At 38.9% G+C, this 25,707-nt stretch overlaps 1 protein-coding gene across 6 annotated transcripts; it reads right to left on the bottom strand.

The window, feature by feature from the left end:
- Positions 1-23,835, bottom strand: TMEM38B (transmembrane protein 38B). Of its 6 annotated transcripts, XR_015261445.1 has the most exons (8): positions 23,654-23,835; positions 17,672-17,828; positions 14,411-14,595; positions 13,248-13,335; positions 8,320-8,437; positions 5,240-6,707; positions 2,853-2,917; positions 1-2,304 (listed from the first exon to the last, which is right to left on the bottom strand). XR_015261445.1 is itself a non-coding variant. In XM_086770624.1 (6 exons), exons 1-6 carry the CDS (start codon positions 23,757-23,759, stop codon positions 6,501-6,503), a joined length of 861 nt encoding a protein of 286 aa, XP_086626750.1. In that variant the 5' UTR covers positions 23,760-23,835; the 3' UTR covers positions 1-6,500. The 6 variants fall into 6 exon arrangements, 3 of the variants coding, with proteins under 3 accessions (XP_086626750.1, XP_086626751.1, XP_086626752.1); XR_015261444.1 differs by having other exon boundaries at positions 2,853-6,707; XR_015261446.1 differs by lacking the exon at positions 2,853-2,917.
- Positions 23,836-25,707: the final 1,872 nt, after the last annotated feature.

Genomic DNA, 25,707 nt, shown 5'->3' with positions numbered 1-25,707 from the left:
ACTTTTCACCAAAAAAATTATTTTGTTTAAGATTTTTACCATTTTCCTGTCATGAACTAAACATCAGTTTTCCATTAACAAAAGAATGTTTTTAATTAAAACAAAGGGGAAAATAATTTTTCCAAAACAAAATCCAGTTTTTTTTTTAAAAAAAAATAATTTTCCTGGCTTTATTTGCTACTCAGTGTTAAAAAGAATTTCCACCAATATAGTTCTCTTGCAAAAAGATACTTCCTTTCAGTCAACCCCATTTTCAGCTGGAAAAAAAAACTCTCAAAAAACCCCCCATGCTCAACACTAATAGTAATAATTCATATGTCTAGAATGCCCCTTTTGCCTGGGCTCCTGAAGGCATTCTACAAATAATAGACTGAACTGCACAGAGGCAAAAGAAAGATTTGTGTTTCACAGGAGAGAAAACACTAACAAAGCAAGGGCTTAGTTTTCAGAAGCAAATATAAACATGACTGCTGCAATACAGGATTAGCCCAGCAGTCTCTCTAGCCCCGTAGCCTTCTGTTTGCCTAGTAGGGGAGACACCATGGTTGTGCAAGGTGGGTTTGCTAGGGTGAAGCCAATTCTTCACACTCCAGATGTGCTGATCCCTGTAATTTCCCAGGAACCTCAGCTGCATAATTTTTGGTAGGAGGAGATTGTCTGCACCTTTCCCTGGCTAATAGAGTCTGCTGTGAGTAGATGCCAAGAGTACAAGCCTAGAGAAAATCTAAGAGTAGGTCAGGCATGTACTATATAATGTACCCGTCATACTCTTCTACTATCTGACAAAACACCATGAGGTCTGCCTGAGTTAGAACTGGTATCTAATTGATTTCCATTTCTAGCATTTCTACGTGAGGCAATGAGTTCCACAGCTTAATTATATGTTGTGCAACTTAAGTAGTAGCGCTTTTTTTTTGTTTGCTTAGGGTCCATTACCTACCAGTTTCACCTGAAGTTGCTGTATTATGAAAAACCATTCTGTGTGCATCAGGTTCAATTTTGATTTTACAGACCTTTGTGACAGCTAGTTTTCTCCTCTCTCTTCTCTAGCAGTCTTGATTTGCTGAGTCAGTCACTCTCTGTGCCAAAGACAACCCATAATTTTTGTAAGTTTTCTTGCTCTTTCCTTTCACCATAAATAAGATCTAGTAGCCACACCAGTCTGATGCCCCTGGAGGAACAATAAGAAGCTTCATATTGCCCACACTAGAGGTGGTTAAATTCTTGTCAGGTATTGCCGGCCATGACTACTTTACAATGTACCAAGAAGCAAGGATGCATTTTACTAGGAGCATCCCGTTCAACACCCTCATTTATTTTTTTTTCTGACGTTAATGAACTGCTCAAACATAATCCCACTCTTCTCCACATCATTTCAGCCTGGGTTAAAAAAAAAAAAAAATCAGCACTGTTTAAAGATATCAGAAGAAGATCTCATTAATAACTTGAAATGCCTGATCACATTATTGTAGTTCATGCTGCAAACATATCCCCAGGGGTCTTACCCCGCTTGACCTTCTTAATCATTGCTTTTCCTTACAGCATTGATGCTCTAATTTCCTAGACATTCCATATAGACCAGCTACAGGCTCAGAAACACAGCATGTCACCTCTTAGGTCAGCACCAATAAGGTTGTACTAGTATTAGAACCATATTCCTAGTTCATTTCTGACAGCAGTCTGGATTTCCTCCTCTTGCTATAGTAATAGCATGCTCTATAGCATTTCCAGGAGTTACTCCACTTTGTCCTGCCTCCTTGTGTGCTTGCTTCAGTTTGGTTGGAAGCTCATTAACCTTGTGCTCCGTTCAGTTTGCGTTTGAGGACAAGAACACATACATAGCAATGCCCAATTTGGAAACTTGTTTCCTGTGTCCACATACAGCGACTCAATGGCGATGCATGGGTTTGTTTTCTGAAATTTCTCTGCTTTTCTTAAGTACAGCCTTTTAGCACTAAATTTTTGTTGGTTTTTCGTGAACTGTTTAGCATTTGGCATCTGTATCTTCTCACTTAATAGATATTAGCATTTAAACTTTTTTTTTTTTAAACAGCCTTTGTGTTTCAGTTTCTTCTAAATCAATTATGATCCAGTTCCTGCCAAACTTACCCACATAAAGCTTCAGTCTGAAGTAAGCAGGAGATTTAAGTAAAGATAAGGGAATTAAGAAAAACATCAGCACATTTGATTTCTCAGGAACTATTCTTTTGGGAAGACCACCTACAAAACATCTGGATTACACTTGGGAGAGAGGGATTCAGAAGAATCCAACTTGATCCTGAACTTTTTAATCCAGAAGGTCCACTATAAAAATAAAGCACATGTGTACTAGTTACAGGAGATGATACTCAATCCAAATTATCAGAACATAGATCTTTGGAATCATGCAACATTGCTTCAAAACTTGGATTCGAGTTTGGTGATAAGGTCACCAGCTCTCCTTAGCACATTATCAGACTCTGAAGCCTGAACTGATTTTAAAAATCCACAAACCCTATAGAAGAGGCTATTGTTAAAGGGACAATTCACTGCTGATCCTTCCTCCTGACATGCTGGTTCTCAGTGCTGCTGGTGGGGTCTGCTGTGAGCTAAACATATACCATAAGCTACCTCTCCTTGTTTTCAGCAGCTATACTGAATTCAAGGGGCCTAAAAATATATTGGATAATTGGATTGAAGCCAAGGAACATGCCCCAGCTAATACAAAGGCAGCTGCTCAGAAAGATGTGTCTATCTCCCGTGCTCCATTCTTTCCCTTGGCTCAACTTGAAAATATCAAGTAAACCACTAAGCCTCTCTCCTGCTGTTTTAACCTTTCATGAGCTGGAAAGCAAACATCAAAGAAAAATCACCTCCTTTGCAGGACAACGGCTCCCTTTGGGAGAGTCAGAACCAAGCTTTGGTGCATGATAGGTGACTGTTAAGTAAAGACAGCAAAGTTTTCTTACAAACAACATTTGAACTACATTAGTCACTCCTGTGAGAGAGAAGTTGCCACAAAACTGTACTCTTTTCAATACAAAACTAATTTCTTCACCTTTTCTGACATTCTGCTATGAAAATAGAAGAACCATGTAAGTTTATGTCTTCAGCTTGCTCAGCATAATCTTCTTGTTAAGTGTCATACTCAAATTCCAATGACAGACACTCAAAAATACTTCCATATAATTCCATAAATGGATGTAATTTTCAGAAAACAGAATGTGTGCCAAAGAGCTTAGGATTAAAAAAAAATCTTGCCGTGACTTTATTCCAAATTTGACCAGAAAAGCCCAACCAAAACTAAGAATCCATAAGACTCTCTAATCCAACCAAGTGTTTGATAGTGGTCATCTTTTAAGGGAAGGAAAAAATCTGACCAAACTAAAGGTGACTGATTGAAGTGACTACCACAAGGAACAATTTATATATAATTTATCATGGAAAAGTATGCCAGAAAGCTTGACAAACTTTCAGCCAAAGACAATAGAGTAGATGCATATTTCTTGCTTTTAGGATCCTTTGATAAGAACTACATGCCCCTGCACTATCAGCTTCTAGGGCCAGTAAAGCTGTCTCAACTACCTTGACAACATGCTTCAACAACTTTGAAGAAACTTTTTTTTTCATAGACTCTAAGAATCATAGAATGGTTTAGTTGGAAGGGACCTTTAAAGGTCATCTAGTCCAACCCCCCGCAAGGAGCAGGAACATCTCCAACCAGATGGTATGGAAATGAAGGGACTGTCTATATGATATCCTCCTACCTCCACTTCTTTCCAATAAAATGAAATGTAGAAAATACAGAAGAGGAAAGCAAAATGCATTTATCATCTAATGCAACTTTGGTTCTATTAATTAATCACATCTTAATGTATTTCTTTTTACAAAAATTGGGCATACTTAATAGAAATTAAGATCCAGAACAGCAATTGGATTAATCAGGAATAGGCCCTTCCAGCCAGAGAATTGAGCTGATAAAACAACTCCTTCAAGCCTTAGTTTATATTAGCACAAAAGAACTACTTCTAATTTTACCAGGCTAATGACAAAATTAGATACAGTCAACTAGTTCACCTATGCAGTTCTGCTGAATCTGACAAGCTTTACCAGAACAGATATAAGGCATTCTTACCAATCTCACACAGAAAAGTTTAGCAGAGATACAGAACTATAAGCAAGAAGTAATTGTTTATTTAAGGCATTCTGGACAGACTGTATTAAAGACTCTTACAGAATTCAGGTTAAACTCTGTGTAACTAGTTACCTTCTTCTGTATTGAAAAAAAAAAAAAAAAAAAAAAGTAGTTCTCAAAATACTTGCTTGTAACTTATTCAGTATGGAGTTCTTTCGAGCACCCACCGAAGCCCATGAGAACCTTAAACTGTACGTTTGTTTTCATGGTGCTTACAATGGGATTTCTTTCGGCACAACTTCTGTTCTGTCTCACAATATACATTTTTCATGTGATTTGTATTTCTTTTAAGGCATTCAGTCAAGAAAAACAACTTCTTTTTCATATTGTCATCTTTAAGTCCAAAATGAATACAAAACCATGTATTTTCCTTCAAATTGTAATTTTCAAAGAATTAGTCTAAGCATATTTTCACATTTATTAAGGCTAAGGGTAACCAGTATTTCACAGTTGTGCAACAAAGTTCCATACCACAATTCTGTATGGTTCTTGTGATCTAGTATACACAGTTCACTTTTTGAAAAAGATATCCAGAAGTTTTAAAAACCATGGACATACAACTTTTGCTGGTGTTGCTGAATAACTACTTGATCATTAACTAGTTAGTTGGCAGCTTCTAGTTTATCCATACATCCATGAAACCAAGCTACAAAAAACTGAGACACCCTGCAAGTGAATACTCCAAGCATTTATAACTGTACACCAAGTTTCAGGATAACATGTTAGGAATCTGACTGCTATTTTATCCAAAGAGGTGGGAGTTGGTTTTGGGTTTTTTAAAAATTCTTCTCTGTTTAAGAAAATACTCTTTTTAGCTTTCAGGCACATTTGCTATAAAGTTGGATTCCAAACTGAGAGTTCAGTGGTTTTAGTCACTACCATGGGAATGTGACTAGATAGGCACAAGAAATTTCTTGAGTACTTTTTACTTTTTCTTTTGTCTAAGCACAGCACTGGTGACAGTTTTTCTAAATTTAGATGTGTACCTGGAACTAGAACTTTGTCTTTTCAAATCAGATCTCCCTCCACATTCTCTTTGGCATCCCTGCACAAAGATTAACCTACCTGCTCTTGCTGAAGAATACTCTTCAAAGCAATACTCTCTGAAGACAAATTATCTAATTCTGTAAAAACAGTTTATTTATTCTAAAAATTGGCACATCAATGAAAGAGTCCTCTGAAAAGATTCTATTTTTATGAAATATAACATCTCTAAAACATCAGCATTCTCAGTTCCGAAGTGTATGCCACTTGGAATTGCTCCACATCATGTGCAAAAAAGATGTAATGAGCAGGAAGCAGCAGACTTCAGCAAACACTAATAAATAGTTCCAGTACTTCTGATATTAATAGTTCTTCATCAATAGCACCAGATGTAACTGCTACAAAATAGTGCTGGTATTTATTAACAGTAGGCATAATAGGGCTGAACTCATGAGAAACAAGGTAAAGTATTCTTTTTTAAAAGGAAGTTTGGCTTTGAAAATGAAAATAAAAAAAGCATATGCTTGGATAAAAGCACAGGCAGAGATGTCTAGTCCTGGTCAAACTGAAAGGTAACTACAAACAACATGTAAATCGCCGTTTAACACGAAAAACAGCTACATATCAAATGCTTGCAAATAAAGTGTCAAAGTAAGCCAACACTGAAAATATTGAAACGTTTCTACTTGCTAACTGTAAAGGGTTTTAAAAGTGCCAGATAATTCATTCTTATTTTAGAAAATATAAAAATTTGAAAAATATTTACTTAAGTAAATTAAGAAAATCTAGACCAGTGCAATGTGAATTACAACAGTAATTCAGTTATTTTTCTAGCTAAAGGCATTAGTTTGGTACATTTTCATGGTTTTACAGAACAATGTGATTAAGCCTTACTCAGCTGATGACGTTCTTATTTGGGACATGCTACTGTGAACACTTGGCAGTGCAAAACCATGCAATCCCAATGAAAGATAAGAATTTGGGGGTGCAGGGAAGAGGTGAAACAAGAAATATATCAGAAAAAATACAAAACTGATTGTCATATTTTGAAACTATCTTTTTAGCATCTTAGCATTTAAAGTTATCATAATACATAATATCATAATACAAAATTTAGTAAACTTACCACTAAAAATTTGTAGGTTTTAACTTACAAATCCAACATGTGCATTTAGACATCTGAACAGTAGTTTACAAAACACATTCCAAAGATGAAAAACACCACAGTAGTATACAGCCCTGTTCTCTCCTCACATGCACTTCTTTAAACAAATTTCTCAGCCAGCCTAATGTGAAACACAAACATCTTCAAAGGTTATGACCATCAAGGATTTTAAGCCACTTAATCAGTTTTTTTTGCTTGTCTTTTCTTAACACCATTACGGGGCTGTTCAGAAGACCGGTCACAGACTGAAGAGCCATTGGAAGATGTGGAACCTTCACCTTTCACTTTAGATGGCGTCTTTGGCAAGCCGAAGAACATATAGCCTAATGCAGCCTCAAAGGGAGCAAATGGAGAAGCTGAAGATCTTGTCAACATCATTGTTACCTATGAAGAACAAGGATCAATAAAAGTTTTAATTACTTCACAGCAACTGAAACCAAGTTCAAAGCTGAATGGATGTATGGCATTTCTCACTTCCTACACAAGCATAAGGCCATGCCACCAAGAATGAAAATACGTTCATTTCAGCTTGAATTGATCAAAGAATGTTTTTCTTTCTGACCTACACTCTTCACACAGTTACACACAAACAATGTGCAAAAAAAAAATTTCTATGTAAACTTCTATGTAAGTTTACTAAAACATCCAAAGAGTACACTACATTTAACGTCATACAACTAAGGTGAATAGCAACTTTTATGTCTAAGTTTTGTATTTTGTTCAAACTGAAAAACTGTAAACAGAGTGGCTACTTCCATTTAAATTGGAAGAATGCAATGTAAATACCTAAATACATATGCACAGCCAGACTTCAGTTAAAATTCCAACATCCACATTCATTCCATAAATTTGAGAGATTTAGGTGGAAATTCCTTAGAATACATAACTTGGAATCAGGATATAAAAAACTGTTTTGTAGATCCAGGTACCTGAAGAGTTTATATTGCAACAGTTTCTACAGTTTTCAGAGACATGAAAAGTTGCTAAAACAAGACACTACTACAGGACTATGCCAGATTCACAACTGTTGCTGTATTATTTAAGTGGATGCTCAAGCTCCTGATAGTCAGTATGACCATCAGTTTAAGAACTTATTCACTTCCATGCAGTGTGACAGCCAGCTTCTAAAGACAGCTATGATTTTTTTACTTCTAGAATAACATTAATTTCCTTCTCCATTCCCAGCATCCCCAGTTCACAATGCCTTTATTGGTTTAGGTGGAGAATCACGAGCATCAATCAGCTTGAAGTCCTGGCTTCCTAAAGCAACTTCTCTAGAATTAAACTTGTCTGCTACTTCACAGAAATGAGACTGGCAACCACTACTTTAAGACAGTCTCCAGTCTGTTCAACAACAGCTCTGAAGCTCTTAAAATTACCAACTTCTGCTAACACAGAGACTACACTTTCTTATTAGCTAATAATCCTGAAGACAGGCATCATCCTGGAAATGAACAACGCTGGAGGGATTAAAGGATTCAACAGAGAAGTAGTATCTATTTTATTATAAAAGTAGTTACAGCTCCTTCAAAGTGGTTTTGATACATTTTCTCTTTCCACCTAAACACTTAGGTTGTGGACACCTTAAGGTAGATGAGAACCTCGTTGTCTTGTTTTGTAAGCCCACAGATGACTGCACAAGAACAAGGAAGGCGTTAAGCAGCTAGCAAAAGGCAGAGAATAGGAGAGTTTCTTTGTACAAGAATAAGGTGTTTTTGAGATTATGGACATACAAGCTGGGCATATCAACTGTAGGGTGCCAAATTCCCCCCCACCTCATACATTGAACAGTATCAGTAACAGAACAGGTCTTCTGTTCTGCTCATGTAGAGAAGACTAAAAACAGTTTTAAGACTTCAGTAAAGGCTGGCCTTTCCACCCAGAAGCACACATTCTAACTTGTGGTAGAATGTTTGAAGGCATATTTTTTGCTCTGAAATAAAGAAATAAAATATTTCCTGTTATTCAGTTATTAGCAACACCTTCACATTCTTACCTTGGAGACAACAAGAAAGATGGTGTATGAAAACACGAGGTTGTGTCTTGCTATTGGCAAGTACTGGCTGTGTTGCAGGGTGAAAAGAACTGCTCCTATCAATGTTACCTTCACAGGGCTGGAAATCAAACAAACAATGTTAGTTTCTCTTCTGTACTCTACAGTGAAAGCTGCCACGGCCTAGAAAGCCATAAATGTTCTTAGTGTGCAAGGTAATTATTTCTGAACACAGCTAATGAAAACTCATGGTAACAGTGACAAGGTCCAAAACCTAACTATAATCAAACTAAGACTTTCACTTTATATACTGTTACTCTACTTTCTGTCTATAATATGCACAAGCCATAAGTTCAGTACTACTTTAAACACCCAGCATACTCATATTTGACAAATCCTTCTCAAATAATTTCCTCTATTTAGACTCTATACATCAGCTTGCTCCCCTTCTTCCTGTCCCAGTACCTTACTGAAAAGTTAAATCACAAATCTTGCACTACTCGGGATACACTTAAAAACACGTTCCTCTCCTGTCCTCCAGGTGCTAGTTACTCCAAGGAGTTGCTTAAGGTGTTGAAGAACAATGTAGTCCAAGTCTCAGTCCACTGTGACACTCAGCAGTTCTGGGATTGTAGTTGTAGTCAGCTTATATTTGACCTAAGTCAGGCCTATGTTACCAGGTTTTGCCAATTTGTTGACTTGAGACATGCAAAGATTTACATCTTATAGCTATATTCATTGTGGTGGGAAATCCCTTGCTGGGTATGCAGTCAGAAAACAAGAGAACCATGGTCAGTTATCTAAAGTCATCTGAAGAGACAGCACTCATATACTGGCAGAAAAATTCTGTTCATTTCTTAATCTGTATCTAATGTGACACTTACAGGTGACATTCCTGTTATCACAGAGCATCTAGCATAGACACATTCTTCACTGTCTTTTTAGTAACTCATAAGATTTACTGCATGAACTTCCTGCTTAGGAAGTCCAAAAAACAACTCTGTGTACACAGAGTATACATCAATTTGCAGAATGCTTTATCCGTTTAACTTTGTTAACTTACTTCTATTTAATATTCTTAGGTTTTATAGATTGAAACAAAATTTTTAAAATCCTTTTTGAGTTACTTTGAGTGACATCCACCATGCAGAAGGAAAATATACAGTCAGTAAGCATTGCTTTAGTGTTGCACCTGTAAGTACAGTGTTATTTGGGTTTACAGTGTTATTATTGACAGTGACCTCTTCCTTGTGGAAGTCTGCTTTCAAGACTGCCACTTAGGCACTGACAGAGGGAGAGAAATTCTAAATACCTGGAATTTCAGAAAAAGCCAGCAACTAACAAAAGCCTTAAAAAGTTGAAATATTGCCAAACGAAAGGCCACAAATTCCTCTTCTGTTCTGTTATTCTGTTGCTAAGAGTGGCTGCAGAAAAGAAAGATAACTTTAAAAAAAAAAATGTATTATTTCTAAATTTTGCTGATTTGTTTGCAACCTCAGACATTCCCTTTTCCAGTGTCCATCCTCTTTACAGTATGCACACTGATTTATTCCTAGAGGTGCATTAGATTCCAGGTTACCAAAGTTTTTAAAACCTCCTCTTCCCTGAATTCGTCCTCTTCCCCTTGTTATGCTCCCTGTTAAAACAGCTATTAACCTATTGTCTCTGATGCTCTTCTTTTGTTCTTCCTCTTTTTCCCAATTATTATAAACTTTCCACGCTGTTTCCAGCATTTTAACCAAATTTCTTGAGTCTTCTCCCTCTAATTTTTGAAGCTTTCACGTTATGTCAGGCGCCAATTGTGCCATAAAAATTAAGGCTAGTTGTTGTTCTGCCTCTGTTTCCAATTTCAAATCAGTATATTTCCTAAAGGCTTCTTTTAATCTTTCCAAAAATGCAGAGGGCGACTCATTTTTCTCCTGCTTTATCTCATATAATTTAGACCAATTCAAAGCTTTTGGCATTGCATGTTTTACTCCATACAATACTCATTTCTGATAACGGGTTAGCCTTTCCCAATGTACAGAATCATTCAGATCCCACTGAGGATCTCCCGAAGGAAAATTCTGCTCCAGTGTCTCAGAGAATGCTCCACCCACACCTATCGCCTCTGCTTGTGCTTTTTCAACTTTTAAAACCATCTGTTTTTCCATACTATCTAATAAAGTATACAATATTACTTGTAAATCATTCCAATCGGGATCCTGAGTTCTAATAATTGTTTTGACCACTCTTCCTACCTTTTCTAGGTCCTCTCTGTAAACCCCCGCTGCCTGTTTCCATGCCATTAGATCTGTGACAGAAAATGGTGTTCTAACATATACCAGCCCATGTATTCCCACTCCTTGTCTTAAGGGAGCCAGCATGTGAGTTCACTGACAAGTTTGTCTAGACACCGGAGTGTGAATTACTACCTCTGATATTTCATCAGCTTCTTTCCTCATACTATCCAGTTCTATTCGTCCCAAGTCACTCTTTTCCCCTGGATATAACGGGGAGAGATTCTGCTTCCCCCTTTCTCCCTGCAGTGGGGCTATATCTAGTTCTAATTCCATTTCATCCTCTTTTGGTACCATACACCTAATGCATCTCCTTCCAATATCACAAGCTGAACAACAACTCTTAGTTTTCTTATTCTCTGAAGTTAATGTCATCACCAAATTATCTCGGCTTATCAACTTGCACTCTTTTTGCCAGTCTGTTCTTTGTCTCAAGTAAAACAACAAATCCACATACGGCACCTCACTCCATTTACCTTCTCTTCTACAGAACAACATTAACTGTAAAATAGTATTATAGCTCAGAGTCCCATTAGCTGGCCACTTCTCCTGGTCTTCCAAGACATATAAAGGCCACCAGAGATCGCAATATTCAATCATTTGACTCTTATGTAAATCATCATGTAGTTCACCCCAATGTGCCAACAACCATCCCAACGGTGATGTTTTTGGTATCTTTTCATCAATATTAATACTTCCCATACTCTTACTCTTAAACAATTTAGACAATGCCATTATATTTGTATATCAAATATATCAAATATCACGTGCCAAATATTAAAACCCAAATGTCAATTACCAAATTCCAAGTTTCAAATACTAAGTATCAAATGCCAAATACCAGATAAATGCAAATGACAATTGTCCCAAATACAAAAACCAAACAAATGCAAATGACAATTGTCCCAAATACACAAATGTCCAACCCAGCAATAGCTTTCGCTTATGACTTACGGGCAGACGCCTAGGCTTCCAAACCAAATGGGTACCCTCTGAGCCCTAACCCTGCAAAGCTTTCGCTGCGCCTTACAGGCAGGCTATCCAAACCAAATTCCAGAAAAGAAGTGCCTTACCCTGATCCCAGGGGTCTTGCTTCGAGCTCTTCGGTCCAGGGATCGGAGGTTCTCCCCGAGAATCCCTCGGTGTGCGCTGGAGTTCCCGCGATCCCTCGGATCCGTTGAGGTTCAGAAGCAGTGTCCCATCTGGGTCGCCAAAACTGTTACCGAAATCCAGAATAAAACTCCTTAACAGCAATGTGAAGTTAAGAAGCAGGCACTTCTTTACTGCAGCACAGCGGATCGCTCCACCTAGCATGCGCACCTGTTCAATCCAACAGCGCAGTTAAATACACATTCGATATACATATTCACTAGATTTACGAGAAATGTTATACATAAACATCAATCTTCCGAGAAATCATTATAATACGTCTCCTCCCATTTGCGCATGCTCAGTCTTTTGAGTCGAGGGTCTTCTGGTGGTCTTGGGGGTCGTCAGAACGCCGTCTCCTCGAATTCACTGGTCAAACTCCTCCTTAAATCTTCCATATATAGTCTTGAGAACAGGGTCGCCTTGCCCTTGAATCTTCTGGCTTGAAAGTGATGGCTCAAGGCCCAAGCTGCATAGTTGGTACCTCGTTCTACCACTCTCCTAACTACCCCAGACATGTTAAGCTAACTTCCAATAAACGAGGTGTTGTAACAGTTCTAAGACTCCCCGTTCCCTCTAAGGATATTTCATATAAAATTTAACCCATGTGACTATAGTTCTATAGTTAGCAAGAATCACCCCATATTGATATACCAGAATCATATTAAGTATTTTCCTATTATCAATCATTGGTTATATCATTAATTATAATTCTATTGATTAAAGTCCTTGATACCAAGATCGAGATAGGAAGGGCGGAGAAGCAAACTAATAATCAGCTTGCTTTAACTCATAATACTTGTAGCAACATAAGAGTAACATTGGAAAGATCAAACAAATTTTAGCAAATTACCACAGGGAGCTTATCTTGACTTACAATAATAGTTTCTGGCTTTCTAGCCTGTCTCAGTTCTCATTTTACTGTAGAGACTAAATGGGAAGCCATGTAATTTTGTCATTCTTTGCTTCTGCAAAGAAGTAAGATTTCCTATCTTGCAGAACATTTTTGCTATATTGAATATCAATTATTTGCAAAGGTGCAAATTGGTTCTCTATGGAGGAAAACAGTACTGACAGAGAAAGTAAGAGTTACAAGGCTCAAAGGGAGACATCTTAGTGATGCTAAGAACAGGCACCAAAAATGCAGACTTCACTTGCATACTTCTGATACCACTGTCCTTTCATTTTGGATAGAAGACCATGTCCCTGTAAGAAAAATTGAGTCTATATTGCTTTCTGACTGACTCGGTGCTACTTTCTGTCAAATAATTTTTGTTGACTTTTCTTCACATTTGGTGCCTGTGCTGTGAACCTAAAATGATTTAAAACATCTGCTGAAGTTACCAAAGATCATCAACCAATCTTTCACAAGATATACACCAAAACATGGAGTACAAACATGTCCTATTGTTTGGGTTTTTTTAGTCTGAACCACTGAAACTGTCAACACAAGGAGTTAGCAAAACAACAGTTAACACATTGCAGTCTTTTTTAAAAACTTACTAAGACATCTTCAGTAGTTCATTGGTTTCAGGTTTCCACACTCCTCTCACCAGCTGCTCAAAGTTGGAAATTAGGCCACTACCAGCTCCTGAAATTGCAAAGATTTAGGATAAGCCCTCACCGATTGCTACCACTACTGCACAACCTATTATTGCTCCCAGCAAAACTTGTTACACCAGGTGCCAAATGTGACACCCAAAACTCAGACCTAAAGAGACTAATCCAATCTTTTATATGTACATGACTAGAGCGACCAAGATGAAACCTCAGAGGTTTAGCTACTTAGTGAGAACCTCAGGTTTACCTTTACGTGATAGCATCTTAACTGATGCACACATTACTACAAAGAAATGCCTGAATTGCCAATGTAAATCTCCAGAGAAGCTTAAGTAATTCCGTTCTTCATGTGATCATATAAGTACAGAGAGTGTGTCTATAAACTACAAGGACTCTCTGCGAGAAAAGTGGATACGTATTTTTACAATAAGAGCATACAAGACCATAAGAAGGTGTTAGGCACTCCGGCCAATGAGACTGATCTGTATTATAACCTGGGAAAAGCATACATTAGATTATCACATTAACACATGCTGTTTTCCAAAGCACAACAGAATCAAGCAAATAGAAACAAGACATGCACTACTACTTCCTGAAGTGGCTCTAACACTGTGACTACAAATACAGCTGCTAGGAAGGTAGCTTCCAGAGTCACAGTTCAAAAGCAGGCAAGCAGGAAGATTCATTCCTGTGTTTAAAATCAGCCAATGGTTACAACCCAAAAAGCTAAGAAAACAAGTTCTCTTCTTCAGCCACATGCAGCGAAAACAGCTTTGAGGAAATATGCTGTTAGAAAGTTTAGTAGTAACGCTGAAGCTACATGGGATATCTATTTCTTTATTGCCATCAACTGCCCATCCTACAAGCCCTCATAAGACCTTCTGAAGGGATAAGATGAACTTCCCTCAAAGGCATTGAATGTCACACTTAATCCAGGCAGAAAAACTGCTGCACAGGCTTTTTCCCTTGAGGGGATAACATACTTTTTTAGGACTATCATATCTAGCACTGCAAAGAATGGTGTTACAGTTACACTGAAGGGCTAGCCATTTAAATACCACTCCAAAACATCACAAACCATCAGAACAAGATGTTATGCATGTTACCTCTGGCCCAGCCCACAGCTACCATTACAAGCCAGGCATCTTTGAAGTGGCTGTCTGCATGCGCAACGCCAGCTGTTATCTTCCAAGTCCTAGTCACTTCTTTCATTCCTGCAACTAGAAGCCGAAGAGGCAGAAAGGCAAAGCACCGGTAGAATACGTCTTGTGGGCAGTAAAAGACAAGATACCTGAAAGGCATGAGAAAATCCATTAGCAGCATTCAAAAGTTTTTGCTAAGGAATTAACTTTTTAATAATCTTTAAAGGTATTTTTGGATTATGACTAGCAATGCGTGATGTAGTACTGATAACTCACTGTCTTGTGTGGTAGACATATCGGAACAAATGTGAAATGCTTTTGAGCGTGCTGGAGCTCTTGCACCAAAATCATGAAACATTATTTGAAATTGCCCTTACTGCCTCATCGTCCCAGAGAAGAATCCATTACTTAAATCCATTACATAACAAACCACTTAAATTTTACCAACAGTTATATAGCTTACATGTCATGTTTTTATAAGCAAAATTATTAAATTAGTGTCTGACTGACTTTGTGTGGATTGGTGGGTTATTTTTGTTTGGTTCATTTTTGTGGGGTTTGGGAGTTTTTCTTATAGGATTACAACAGGGTGGTAAATTACATGCTGGCACCATGCTTTCATATTGATGGCTACATGGAGTTATATAACTTCAGCAAGAATGCCTCCACTAGTTACTGTAATGCTAAATGAAATGCACAGCTATTTTCAAACACATTTCACATCTTAGTAACTACCAATTCTAGCTTTTCCAGCTTGCCAATTACATTTCTTTTTTCAAAGTACTGAAAGCACAGTATTCAACACTTAATAATATCTTTTATCAATTTGCTTTTAAAACAAAGTAAAGTTAAAAATGGCTAACAATGAAACCCTAAGTTGACAGTAAATTTTAATGTATTAGATTATGTGGTGTTTTATTATATCTCTTAAATCATAAAAACAATGCAGTTCTTACAGAGACATTGAAGGTCTCAAAAAAAACCAATATTAAGTATCTAGATTATTTCAGCACAGGAATAAGAGAGGAACAATTAAGTAAAAGCAGAGAAAGCCTTTAAAAGATGGGGAGAGTACCTTTTCATCTTCTAAAAGAACCCCTACTTTCCTGTTGGTTTAGGCTTCTGAGCTCAGTCCTGTCTACCAAGAATTTCTAAGGCTGTATCATTCTTCTGTTTACACAGGCTGCAATGCAGATATGTACCTCTTGTACCCAGTTTACTTCATTAGAACTACTAGCAGACACCGCAACTAGCAATAGTCATGCTTCATGGTTAAAGATTAGAAATAAGGAGAGCACTCAAAGTTTGGGGATTTTTATTGGGGAAAAAAGAAAAGCTTATCCTTTACAGCAGAATGCCAGGAAGTTCATCCCTCAGAAAGGCAAAGTTTAGCTGCAGTCCTGTCCGAATTATATATTCTCTTTTTCTGCAATGGATATAGTACCTTCCCAATGCAAACTTCTAAACCTTCTTCTTTTCAAGACTTCCCAGAGTAGAGCATGAAATAGCCTATTTCTCACATGCAAAAAAGTTATTGGAATTTACATTAATAGCTGACTACTGCTCTGGTGTTCAGTTTTAGCTTTACTTTTGAACTACTTATAGTCTTCCTTTTTCTCCTATTGTAAAATCAATCGCCGTTGTATGCAACCAAGCTTCAGCTGATAGGAAGTCAAAGAGGTATAGAAACTATGTATTTTCATAGCTACTAAAAGTAGCCGTTTAAGCCATGTACTCAACAGACAACACTAACCAGAATTAATTTACAATTGCAGAATGTGGGTTTAGGACTCTGAAGCACAGGTAACTGGATTAAACCTAGCCTTGCAGTCCCACCACGACATTTTTGCCTGTAATTTCTGCTGGCAACACCTGCTAACAGTAGATGTCGCTGTCCGACAGTCTATTTAGGAGTATTTCCTAAGCGTAGCCCACAAGCCCTTTTATTTTCGTTTTATGTATGGCTTGGGGAATTTCGTTTCACGTGATTTGGGACGGAGAATTAAAGTCATTATACTCATGAAGAGAGAACTTTGTAAAACTAGAAGCTTAAAAGGTTTCATAACATTCATAGCTCCTCATTAAAACTTCATTTTATTTGTGCACAGCAAATCACATTTGACTATGTAAAGTTCAACAGAAATCATGTTCTGTTTATGTGTACTCGTAACTCGTGTCATTTGTTAAAACAAGCAGTCATGTTGCCTGCACCAGGCTACTATGAATCATAAACAGATTCTATAAGCTTTGTTAATACTGCGCTATTTATTGCACATTATGCATTTCATCGATTTGCCTAAATGAAATCTGTCATCTTCCATCGCAACATGAAGATCAGAAGACTAATATATAGATATTCATAGATAGATAGAGTACTTAATTGAATTTTAATGATTTGCAATTATAAACAGGTAGTAAGGAATTTCAAGCAGATAACACTTTTCTAAGACAGGAATTGAGATTTTTTAAATTCAAAAATACACTGCTGCTCACAAATTTCATTAAGTCTGCGAGTTTCTTCAAAGAGCACCTTCTGGAACAAATGGAGTCCCACTGGAAGGCCACATTTATGTGAAAATAACTCCAGTGCTTTTTCTGAATTCCAAAGCAGGCCAAATTGCTGCCTCATTCACACACCTGACTTCCCAGTCAGCTCTCTACTGTCTTCCACTACAACACCCACCCATCTGGGAAAAGGGAAAATATAGAAGAAAAATTATGTCAGGAAGCAGAAACTAGAGGAGGGGAAGATGATCTGTGTCTTAGATCTCCAGTTACAGAAAAGTTCAAAATTTTTACATCAGCCAGGTTCTGGTCTTCAAGAACTACTGCTGAAAAAACTATACTGCGTTTTGTGACTTACCTATACCCACAAAAGCAGTAACTGAAGTCCACTTTATTCTAAAATAATGTTTTCAGCTGTTTGACAAGGAATATTATTAAAAAAAAAAAAATCTAAGGCAAGCCTAGTCTAGTGACTGAGCATTTTGTTATACAACAGCCCCTGCAAGATGCTCTCTTACAGGCATTTTATTCCCATAGAAGAGGATCATAACAGCTATTTTGCTTCAGTGAATTTCAGGATGAAGAGACATCATCCAAGTCTGTATCATTTTAAAGTTAAACTTCTGATTTACAAGGAAGCTTGATGGTATAATCTCAGTTTACAAAGCATAGCTTCCTCAGAACCAACGCTACTCATCTAACTCAATTATGGCTGCTTACCAGACTGAAGATGCCAGCAGAATATTTGTGCCCTTTGCCAGAAATGCTACTGGAGGTTCTGCAAGCATTAACGAAGACAAAACTGAACCACCAAAGCAACAAAGCATAGCACTAAACCAGCAGGCAACTGGACTTCGGACTGACACTTCCACAGCTCCTGAAACAAAGGGAAAAGATACATAAATAGAAATAAACATTTGAGAATCATGTCATGTTTTGAACATCAGAATTTTTCAAATTATTCAGTCCAATATTGTTCCTCTAGGTAATGAAAAATCCTGTAGAAATCCGTAGGTTTTCACGGGAAAAGTCTTCAGAAATGCAAACTTCAGAGTACACCAGTTTAAGCATTTGTTACCTAAATAAAAGTGAAAGAGTGACATTGTGTTCTCTAAACATCTTTTGTGGGTTGGTTTATTAAAACTATTTGGCTACCAAGAAGAAAAAGCTTTCAGAGCACGGCTGAGAGGTCTCATTGTTAATAATTTGGCATAGATATACACTTGCTTTCAAATTTATATTAAAAATACACAAGTGGCTTTGCTGACCTGGACAGGATTGATACTGGTAACTTTGGGGCATTATTCTACAAATGCCATTTCTGCTTTTGAGTGTTCATTAATTCAAGGTAATTCTTTTCCTTTTTCTTCATAAAGCCCCAAGAAATGTGTTTGCTGACCAAAATGAAAGAGTATCCAAAACAATTATTACATTTCACCTGCAATCCTGAAGAGAGAAAAAAGGTTACCTGAATAATGCTAAATATAAGTTTCCTTTGTTATTAAAAAGTTCACAGTTTGGTTTATTTTGTTACCTTAAAGTGAATTATAGAATCATAGAATGGTTAGGGTTGGAAGGGACCTCAAAGGTCATCTAGTCCAACCCCCCTGCAAGGAGCAGGGACATCTCCAACTAGATCAGGTTGCTCAGAGCCTCATCCAGCCTGGCCTTGAACGTCTCCAGGGATGGGGCTTCCACCACCTCTCTGGCAAAGATTATGCTGGAGAAAATGGGAAGCCTTAATCAGTTTCAGAAGGAAACACCACTATCAAAGCCAGAAATATCCTCAAGTACTTGGTTTGACGACTCCCTTCTACTTCAAAAATCCAATGCTGCCAAAGCTTCCCCTTTACACAGGTGCAGAGCTCTGTTTGCCTGAACTGGTTTCATTTACCATTGTTCAAAGGCTGAAGTTCACAAAAGCAGAGATGAAACCTACTGTCTGCCTCAAAATGAAATTTCACATATGTTCCTAATTCAGAGGAGGAGCTTTTGGTTTTTCAGGAATTTCTGTGGGAAAAGAAACTTCTTACCCAAGATGAGAAGCTCAAATGTATCAAAGAGAATATAGCACTCTCAATACAATTCACTTCATACGAAAGTTAACAAGATTGTTCCAGTTTTAGCGCTGGCACAGCTATCACGTATTGCAGCACTATCTAAATTCCTATGTAACAGCCAATTTATAAAATTGAGCACTCCTAAGTATTACAGAATATCTGAATAAAAAATAACATCTCAATTTTTTTTAACTATTGCATAATTTATTTTCCATACTGCAGTACATGGTGCTCCAAGTTGATCATGCTCAGCTTTGTTACTGCATATTACCACTTCTCCAAAGTAGCTATGAATTATGTTCATGTGCATAAAATTAACAGGAGAAAATTCTAAAGCCTGCTAATGTTACTTAATAGCAAAAGTAAAAATACAAAGTGGCTGTTACATCCAGATCTCATCTAACTGAATGTGGACCTATTTTCACCAGCATCTTTGAAAAGGGTAACCACTTGTAGAATATTAATGGTTTGTGCTTACTATACTGAGGTTTCCTCAATTAAAAAAAAAAAAAAAAAAAAAATCTAAAAATGCTGACAGCCATTACATTCAGAAAAAAAAAAAAACAACACAAAATTATACTAAGTAGACACTCACTAGTTCAAAAGAACTACAGTAGCTTCCTTCTCGCATGTAATTATACTCTTGTTTGAAGACACAGATGCATTACATGTACTACTTTATACCTACTTTAGCCTGAAAGGACTGAATTCCTTTCCTTGCAACAAGAGAATATCCTACCCCCACATTGAGCAGTACTCTCTCTCTTGAGTAACTCCACTAAAAGCTGCTGTGGTATTTTTAGCATAAAGTGACCATATAGAGAAGAAACATCTCAAACTTTACAGGAAAATGTGAAAACCCAGCTAACAGTGGCAGCCAGTATAAATCACAAATCAGAAGAGAACACGTGCTGGAACTGGTGAGTATTGCTAACAGATCAGCTGTTACGTTATGCATGAGCTTTAACTCCTGGAAAGATGTAATACTGGATGTAATCTGCACAGTAATCTGGTCTTGGAGTGAGATCGGTAACCAGATCATGACAGGACGTTCCACATCCAAGAACTGTTAATGTCCAGACTAGGTTAAAAAAAAAGTATCTACACTTCAGACACCCATTGTCACCTGGGTATGCACCAACCTCTCTTTCATTAGCATCAAGCTTCCCACCTTGCATTAACAGAAAAGTAACCATCTTAACATCTTGCTGGTGGGCTTCATCAGAATATCGAACGACCTCATCCCTCCACACAAAATGCAGCATGACTGAGAGCTAGCTAACTGAAACTCAGCTCCTTCTTCACTTCACCAGGTGTTTGGTCAGATTACTAACATAATGAAAGGAAACAATTGCAGGTGCTATGTCTTTGAAATTAACACATTGTATTTTCTTCTCTGTTGGTCAACATTAGAATTTTCTTGGCTCAAACACCAGTATTTAACAATTCATAACTGTTTTCTAACAAGGAATATACACAATATAGAAGGTAATGAGGCAAAAAAAATGCTGATACTAATTTAAGCCTCATCTTAGTGTTGCTACTTAAATTATGCCTGGGATGTAACCTTTCAGAAAACAACTCAATTTTAAGTGGGTCACATGTTTTTAAACAAGTTGTCATTTATATTTGTCCTCTGATGCATCCAGTAAAGCTAATGAGGCATCACACAACCATGCAAAATATGATCTGCCAAAAGGCCACTAGTTCTGCAAATGATATACTATGGAAAGTAAAGATAAGGTTTCAAAATGCAAGGACTATTGTTGAATACAGTTTTAAATGTCGTTTCTAGACAATAGTAATAAAAAACACCTTGCCAGCAAACTATTTCTGTCAATAGGATAAGATCTGCTTCAACCTTTCCAACAAGTTCCAGACAAGCAATCAGGAATATATATCATATACACATCTAACGAGCAAACCAGAAGGACTTGCAGAAGTTTTTCTAGCACTAAACTAGTGCTATTCAACTAAATAACATCAATTAAGCTAAAGGATTTATAAAGTCAGATTTAATTTAGCAAAACTATGCCAAAACGAAATAGTTCCCTTCAAATCACCAGAATGTCATAGAAAACTTGCAAGAACAAAACCAGCATATTACTTCCAAATATGACACATCCTCAACCCTCAACACCTTTTGCTGCCTGTCCATCCCAAAAAAAAAAAGAAAATTGCCAGTTCTACAACTGAGTGGAGTTACAAATGAGCAACTCCTAAGCAATCCTAACAACATCCTAACCAACAACTCTTAATTTAAAATAGGCAGAAAGCAGCATGTTGGTTGTCACTGCTGTAGTTCACCAGAACTCACAAGTGAGCAAGAAAATCTAAACAGAAGGACTGGAAAAGTCCCAGTTAGTGTGCAGCCATCCATGTTACAAATACTTACACTTAATCTGATTTTAAGCAGTGCAAGGGATTAGTATTTTAATGAGACAGTAAACTGGAATAAAACAAACAGGACTCTGACTTGACCACATAGTTCTTGTATCACTAGTCACTTAAGGTTACCCAGTTATTCCCCTGTGAAATATAGCTACTGTTTTAAGTTACTGAAAAGAATATATAGTAACCCCTAGAGAATATTAATCAAAGATAATATATCCATCCTGAGTTTTCAAACATGACTGCTACTTCAGTTATGCTTAATATTCAGTTCAAACTGCTTGCAAGTGAGCAGCAGACCAGCATGCAGTCATCTGAATTACAGTTATTAATTCAAAGTATTAGAGGATCCTCAAGAGTTCTGAACTTTCCAGCTATTAAGCCAAGAAGAAAAAAAAAAAAAAATTATCGGCATGGATCTGACCAGACTTCTGACAGCACTACTGTTCAGAAGTGATATCTCACTAAAGCTATATTGATGATAGCAAAGCAGAGAGACTCCTCTTGGTCTTTAAAAATGTGTCCATTCCAGAGGAAAGTTTAAAGGTAGTGCATGATGATAACATCAAATAGGTTTATATCTAAAGTCTTTTTTTTTTGAATGGAACAGTTATATTACACAATGGCAAAGTCAGCACCCAGAAACAATTTTAGCAGTAGTAACAAAATTTGGTGACAAAGCTAGCAGATGTAAGCATTTTATATCAATCTTCACACTTTGCTAAGTGCAATTCACTGCCTCAGCAGGCAGTCAAAATTCACCTTGACACATTTAGGAAGGGACCAAAGAATAAGTTCTCACTAAACAAACAGCACAGAGTCTTAAAAATCTGAAGCAAGCAGAAGCTCCCAAATCTGCACTATAATACTAAAAGTCAGCTCAGTTTCCTACACAATTACCATGTGGGATTCACAGTTATTGTAACTGTCCAAAGCTACACCACAAGCAGTTATTCTAAACATTAAAACAAGGCTAACGTCTACATTTGTGACAACTGAAAAAAAGGCTTGAGGTTAACAATCACAGTGCAGAAAATTTTCTAGAAAAGAGCGTGCAGAAATGGAAGTGTCATTACGTGCACTCATACAAAATGCATAATCCTGTTAGCAGGAGTGAAAACCTTTCCTAATTTAATTTTACAATCTATGGCTACAATGTGAAAAGTTGCTAGCATACAACCTACCCATTAGATTCCCAGGATATGTGTCCTATAAGATCGAATTACCTTAACAGCTTCCTGCATATCCAGGGTGTGTGAAGGATATAAACCTATGAGTTGAGGAGCTCTTCTCTCACCTCTCAGATGTAAAACCAGACAGCAAGTCACTGGCCTGTGATCTGCATTCCTCCTCTGCATGCATAAACCTGACTTCAAGAGGTTCAACCCTTTTGTTCTTGGGACTTTCAAGCTCTTAAACTGCAAAAAAAAAGGTTTTCAGCAAAACGCCTGGCTGATCTCACCAGTGCCTCTAGTTCTGAGGAAGCAAGAGAAGTTCGGCTGGGTGCTTCCTATGTGGTTTCTGCAGTCAATTAGACGTTGTTTATTGACAGATGGACTAACGAAGACTGCAGACAAGCCTATTGGCACGCTCACGGATGAACATCTGGATTTTGATGCAAGAGGAGGACCCTCAGCAGCACCTGGCCGCAGCTCTGTGCCACGCTTCGCCCTGAAAGCTGAAACTTTTGCTGACGGGGCTCCTGCTTCGGAGGCCACGAGAAGCGCGGACAAACCTCTCGCTGCACCAAATGAAACACAAAGCACCTGAGATTTTGTGGAATCTGGAACTGAGGCTTTGCCACTCGCCGCCATTAAAAACAAATAAAATCCCAAAGTAAATAGAAGAAGAAAAAAAAAAAAAACAAAACAAAACAAAAAAACAACGCACAACCCAGCACCCTGGCGTTTTGCAGGCTGGACGGGCCCCGAGGCAACCCCGGCGGTGCTCCAACCCCCCACTCCCGGTGAGAGACCTACAGCTCCGGCACAGACCCAGCGGCAAAATCCGGGCAAACGCAGGTCACCCCGGCACCCCCCGGCCCAGCCCCGCTCCCCTCAGGCACCCCCCGCCATCTTGCGCGGGGGCCACCCTCGCCCAGCCAGGGCTGGGGCGGCCGGCGGCTCCCTGGCCCCCGCCTCTGCGCTGGCCCGGCTGGGAAACGGTGGACACGGAGAGGGGAAACACGGGGGAACGACAGGGGAACACGGACGTCGAGGGGGAGGCTCGCCCCGCCCGCCGCCCCGCTCACCCCGCTGCTCCTTCAGCGCCATGACAGAGGCCACATAGTGCGCCAGGTCGAAGAAGGGGAACATGGGCAGGCGCGAGAAGAGCAGCGGCACCTGCCACAGCTCCATGGCCGGGCGGCGGCCGGACGGAACACCGCCGAACCACAGCCCAGCGCGGCGGCGGGCGCTCTGGAGGAAGCTTGGCCTCTGCCGGGCGCCGTCAGCGGGGGGCGGGGGGAGCGGCTCTGTTCAGGCAGCGGCGGGCCCAGGAAGGGGGCGGTGCGGCAGGCTCGCCTCAGGCGGGGCTGTGGCCGTGGCCGTGCAGCCGTTCTTCCTCGGTGCCGGTGCCCTGATCCATGTGCGCTACCTGGCGCCGTTGGTCCGGCCGAGCCGGTTCCGAGGGATGATCCCGCCACCCTGCCTGCTCGGGGACAGCGCTGGCTAACCCCTGCAAAAGCCGGGGCGGGGGGCTTGCGCAAGCGTCGCCGTTACCTCTCTGTCCAAACCGCCACGGTAAATGTGATACTTTACCTTTATCCCTTTTTCTTTCGCCCACCCCCCACCCCGGCCCCCCGTACGATGTTTCTTCAGTTCATCAAGAGTATTACGATTACCAACGCGGATGCTCCAACGTGGTCTTTCCCTGGTTGATGTCACCTGTTTATCACCTGCCTAATAATTAGTGAGGGTGTTAGTGTATACCAGATCCTGGTCAGACCTCAGCAGGAACTCTTTTAATACATTTCATTGATTTTCATCTTACCAGTACCATATTCACAGAATAAGTTCTCCTGATTCTCAACGCCTCTTCCTTTCTGTTTGTCCAGTGACTCATTTTCTCCCTAATGCTTATGCCATATGCTTGTACCTGGTTTCTCTTTTCTAGACATCTCCGCCCTGCATTTCTTCATGAAGAGCTCAAGATTCAGCCAAAGTAATTTCTTACTAGTCTTGTTATTAACATTTCTAATTCTTACTTTCTCTTGTGCTTATGTGCAGGCATGGAAACCACAGTTTGTTTTCTGGAGCATAATATTGCTTTGCGACAGTTGATAGATGGTAAGACATAATAAACTAATAAGCTGCATTCTCTGGCAGAAATCGGTTCAGCATCATTTTGTTTCCCACTGAACAGTGACATGTGTCTATGTAGCTACAGGAACAGAGGAGCTACTGACAGAGTTTTATACAATGTAGCAATCCTCTATCCAGAGGCTGTAGAGATGTTAGCTCGTTTCTACTCCTTGCAGTACTGGTGTATTCCCACTGGGTGGCATCAGGTTCATTGCTAGAAAGTGAAAACTATTCGGACTATCTCGTGTATGATGACAGAAGGCCAGGGAGAGAAATAAAAATGGCAATGACCACAATGGAGCTATAGTGACACGAAATAAACTCGTCATTTGGGCCAGCAACGTGTTGTGCCTGATGGCAATGTCTGCACTGCAGCTAACACAATGTCTGTAACTCATGTAGATATACCCAAGTTCTCTGAAATGCCAGCAATGATTTCTGCCACTGCTGCTATCGTGTAGCAGATTGGCAATAGCTACCTCAGGCTTTAGTCGGTCGTCAAATACATACTGCATCCTCTTTTCAGGGGGTCTTCACTGGACCTGAAGCATTGTGTTCCAAAGCAGAGATAGCTAGTGTGAAGGTGGATCTCCACAAACCACCTTGACAACAGTTAGGTGGGAAATGTGTGTTAACTGACACAGCTAAACTAGAAAGAAGTTCTGGCGGGTTTTCTACCTCCAGTACCATCAGGAAATAAGAATAGCAGTTTCTCTAAGTTTGCTGGTAGCTAAGGAGAGATTCCTGAGCTTTCTGTGCATTCAGGGTAGCATCTTAGCAGAGCATAGGACAGAGGAACCCATCAAAGAGAAGCCAAATCAAGGAACACAGTCTGTGTAATAAAAGTAGAGTAACAGATTAAAAAAAATATATAATTAGTTTTCCAGCTATATGAAATGTTTCGGGAGTAATTTAAAGATAACAGAGGTTAAGCACCTCTGAAATAATTCTGGTCATTCTTAGACCAAATATGCTGATGCTGAGAGAACTGTATCAGTGTGAG

Source organism: Chlamydotis macqueenii, chromosome Z (genome assembly GCF_036417535.1).
Source record: "Chlamydotis macqueenii isolate bChlMac1 chromosome Z, bChlMac1.mat, whole genome shotgun sequence".
NCBI lineage: Eukaryota > Metazoa > Chordata > Aves > Otidiformes > Otididae > Chlamydotis > Chlamydotis macqueenii.
The sequence above is the reverse complement of the archived record's forward strand: the minus strand, read 5'-3'. Positions and strand labels throughout refer to the sequence as shown.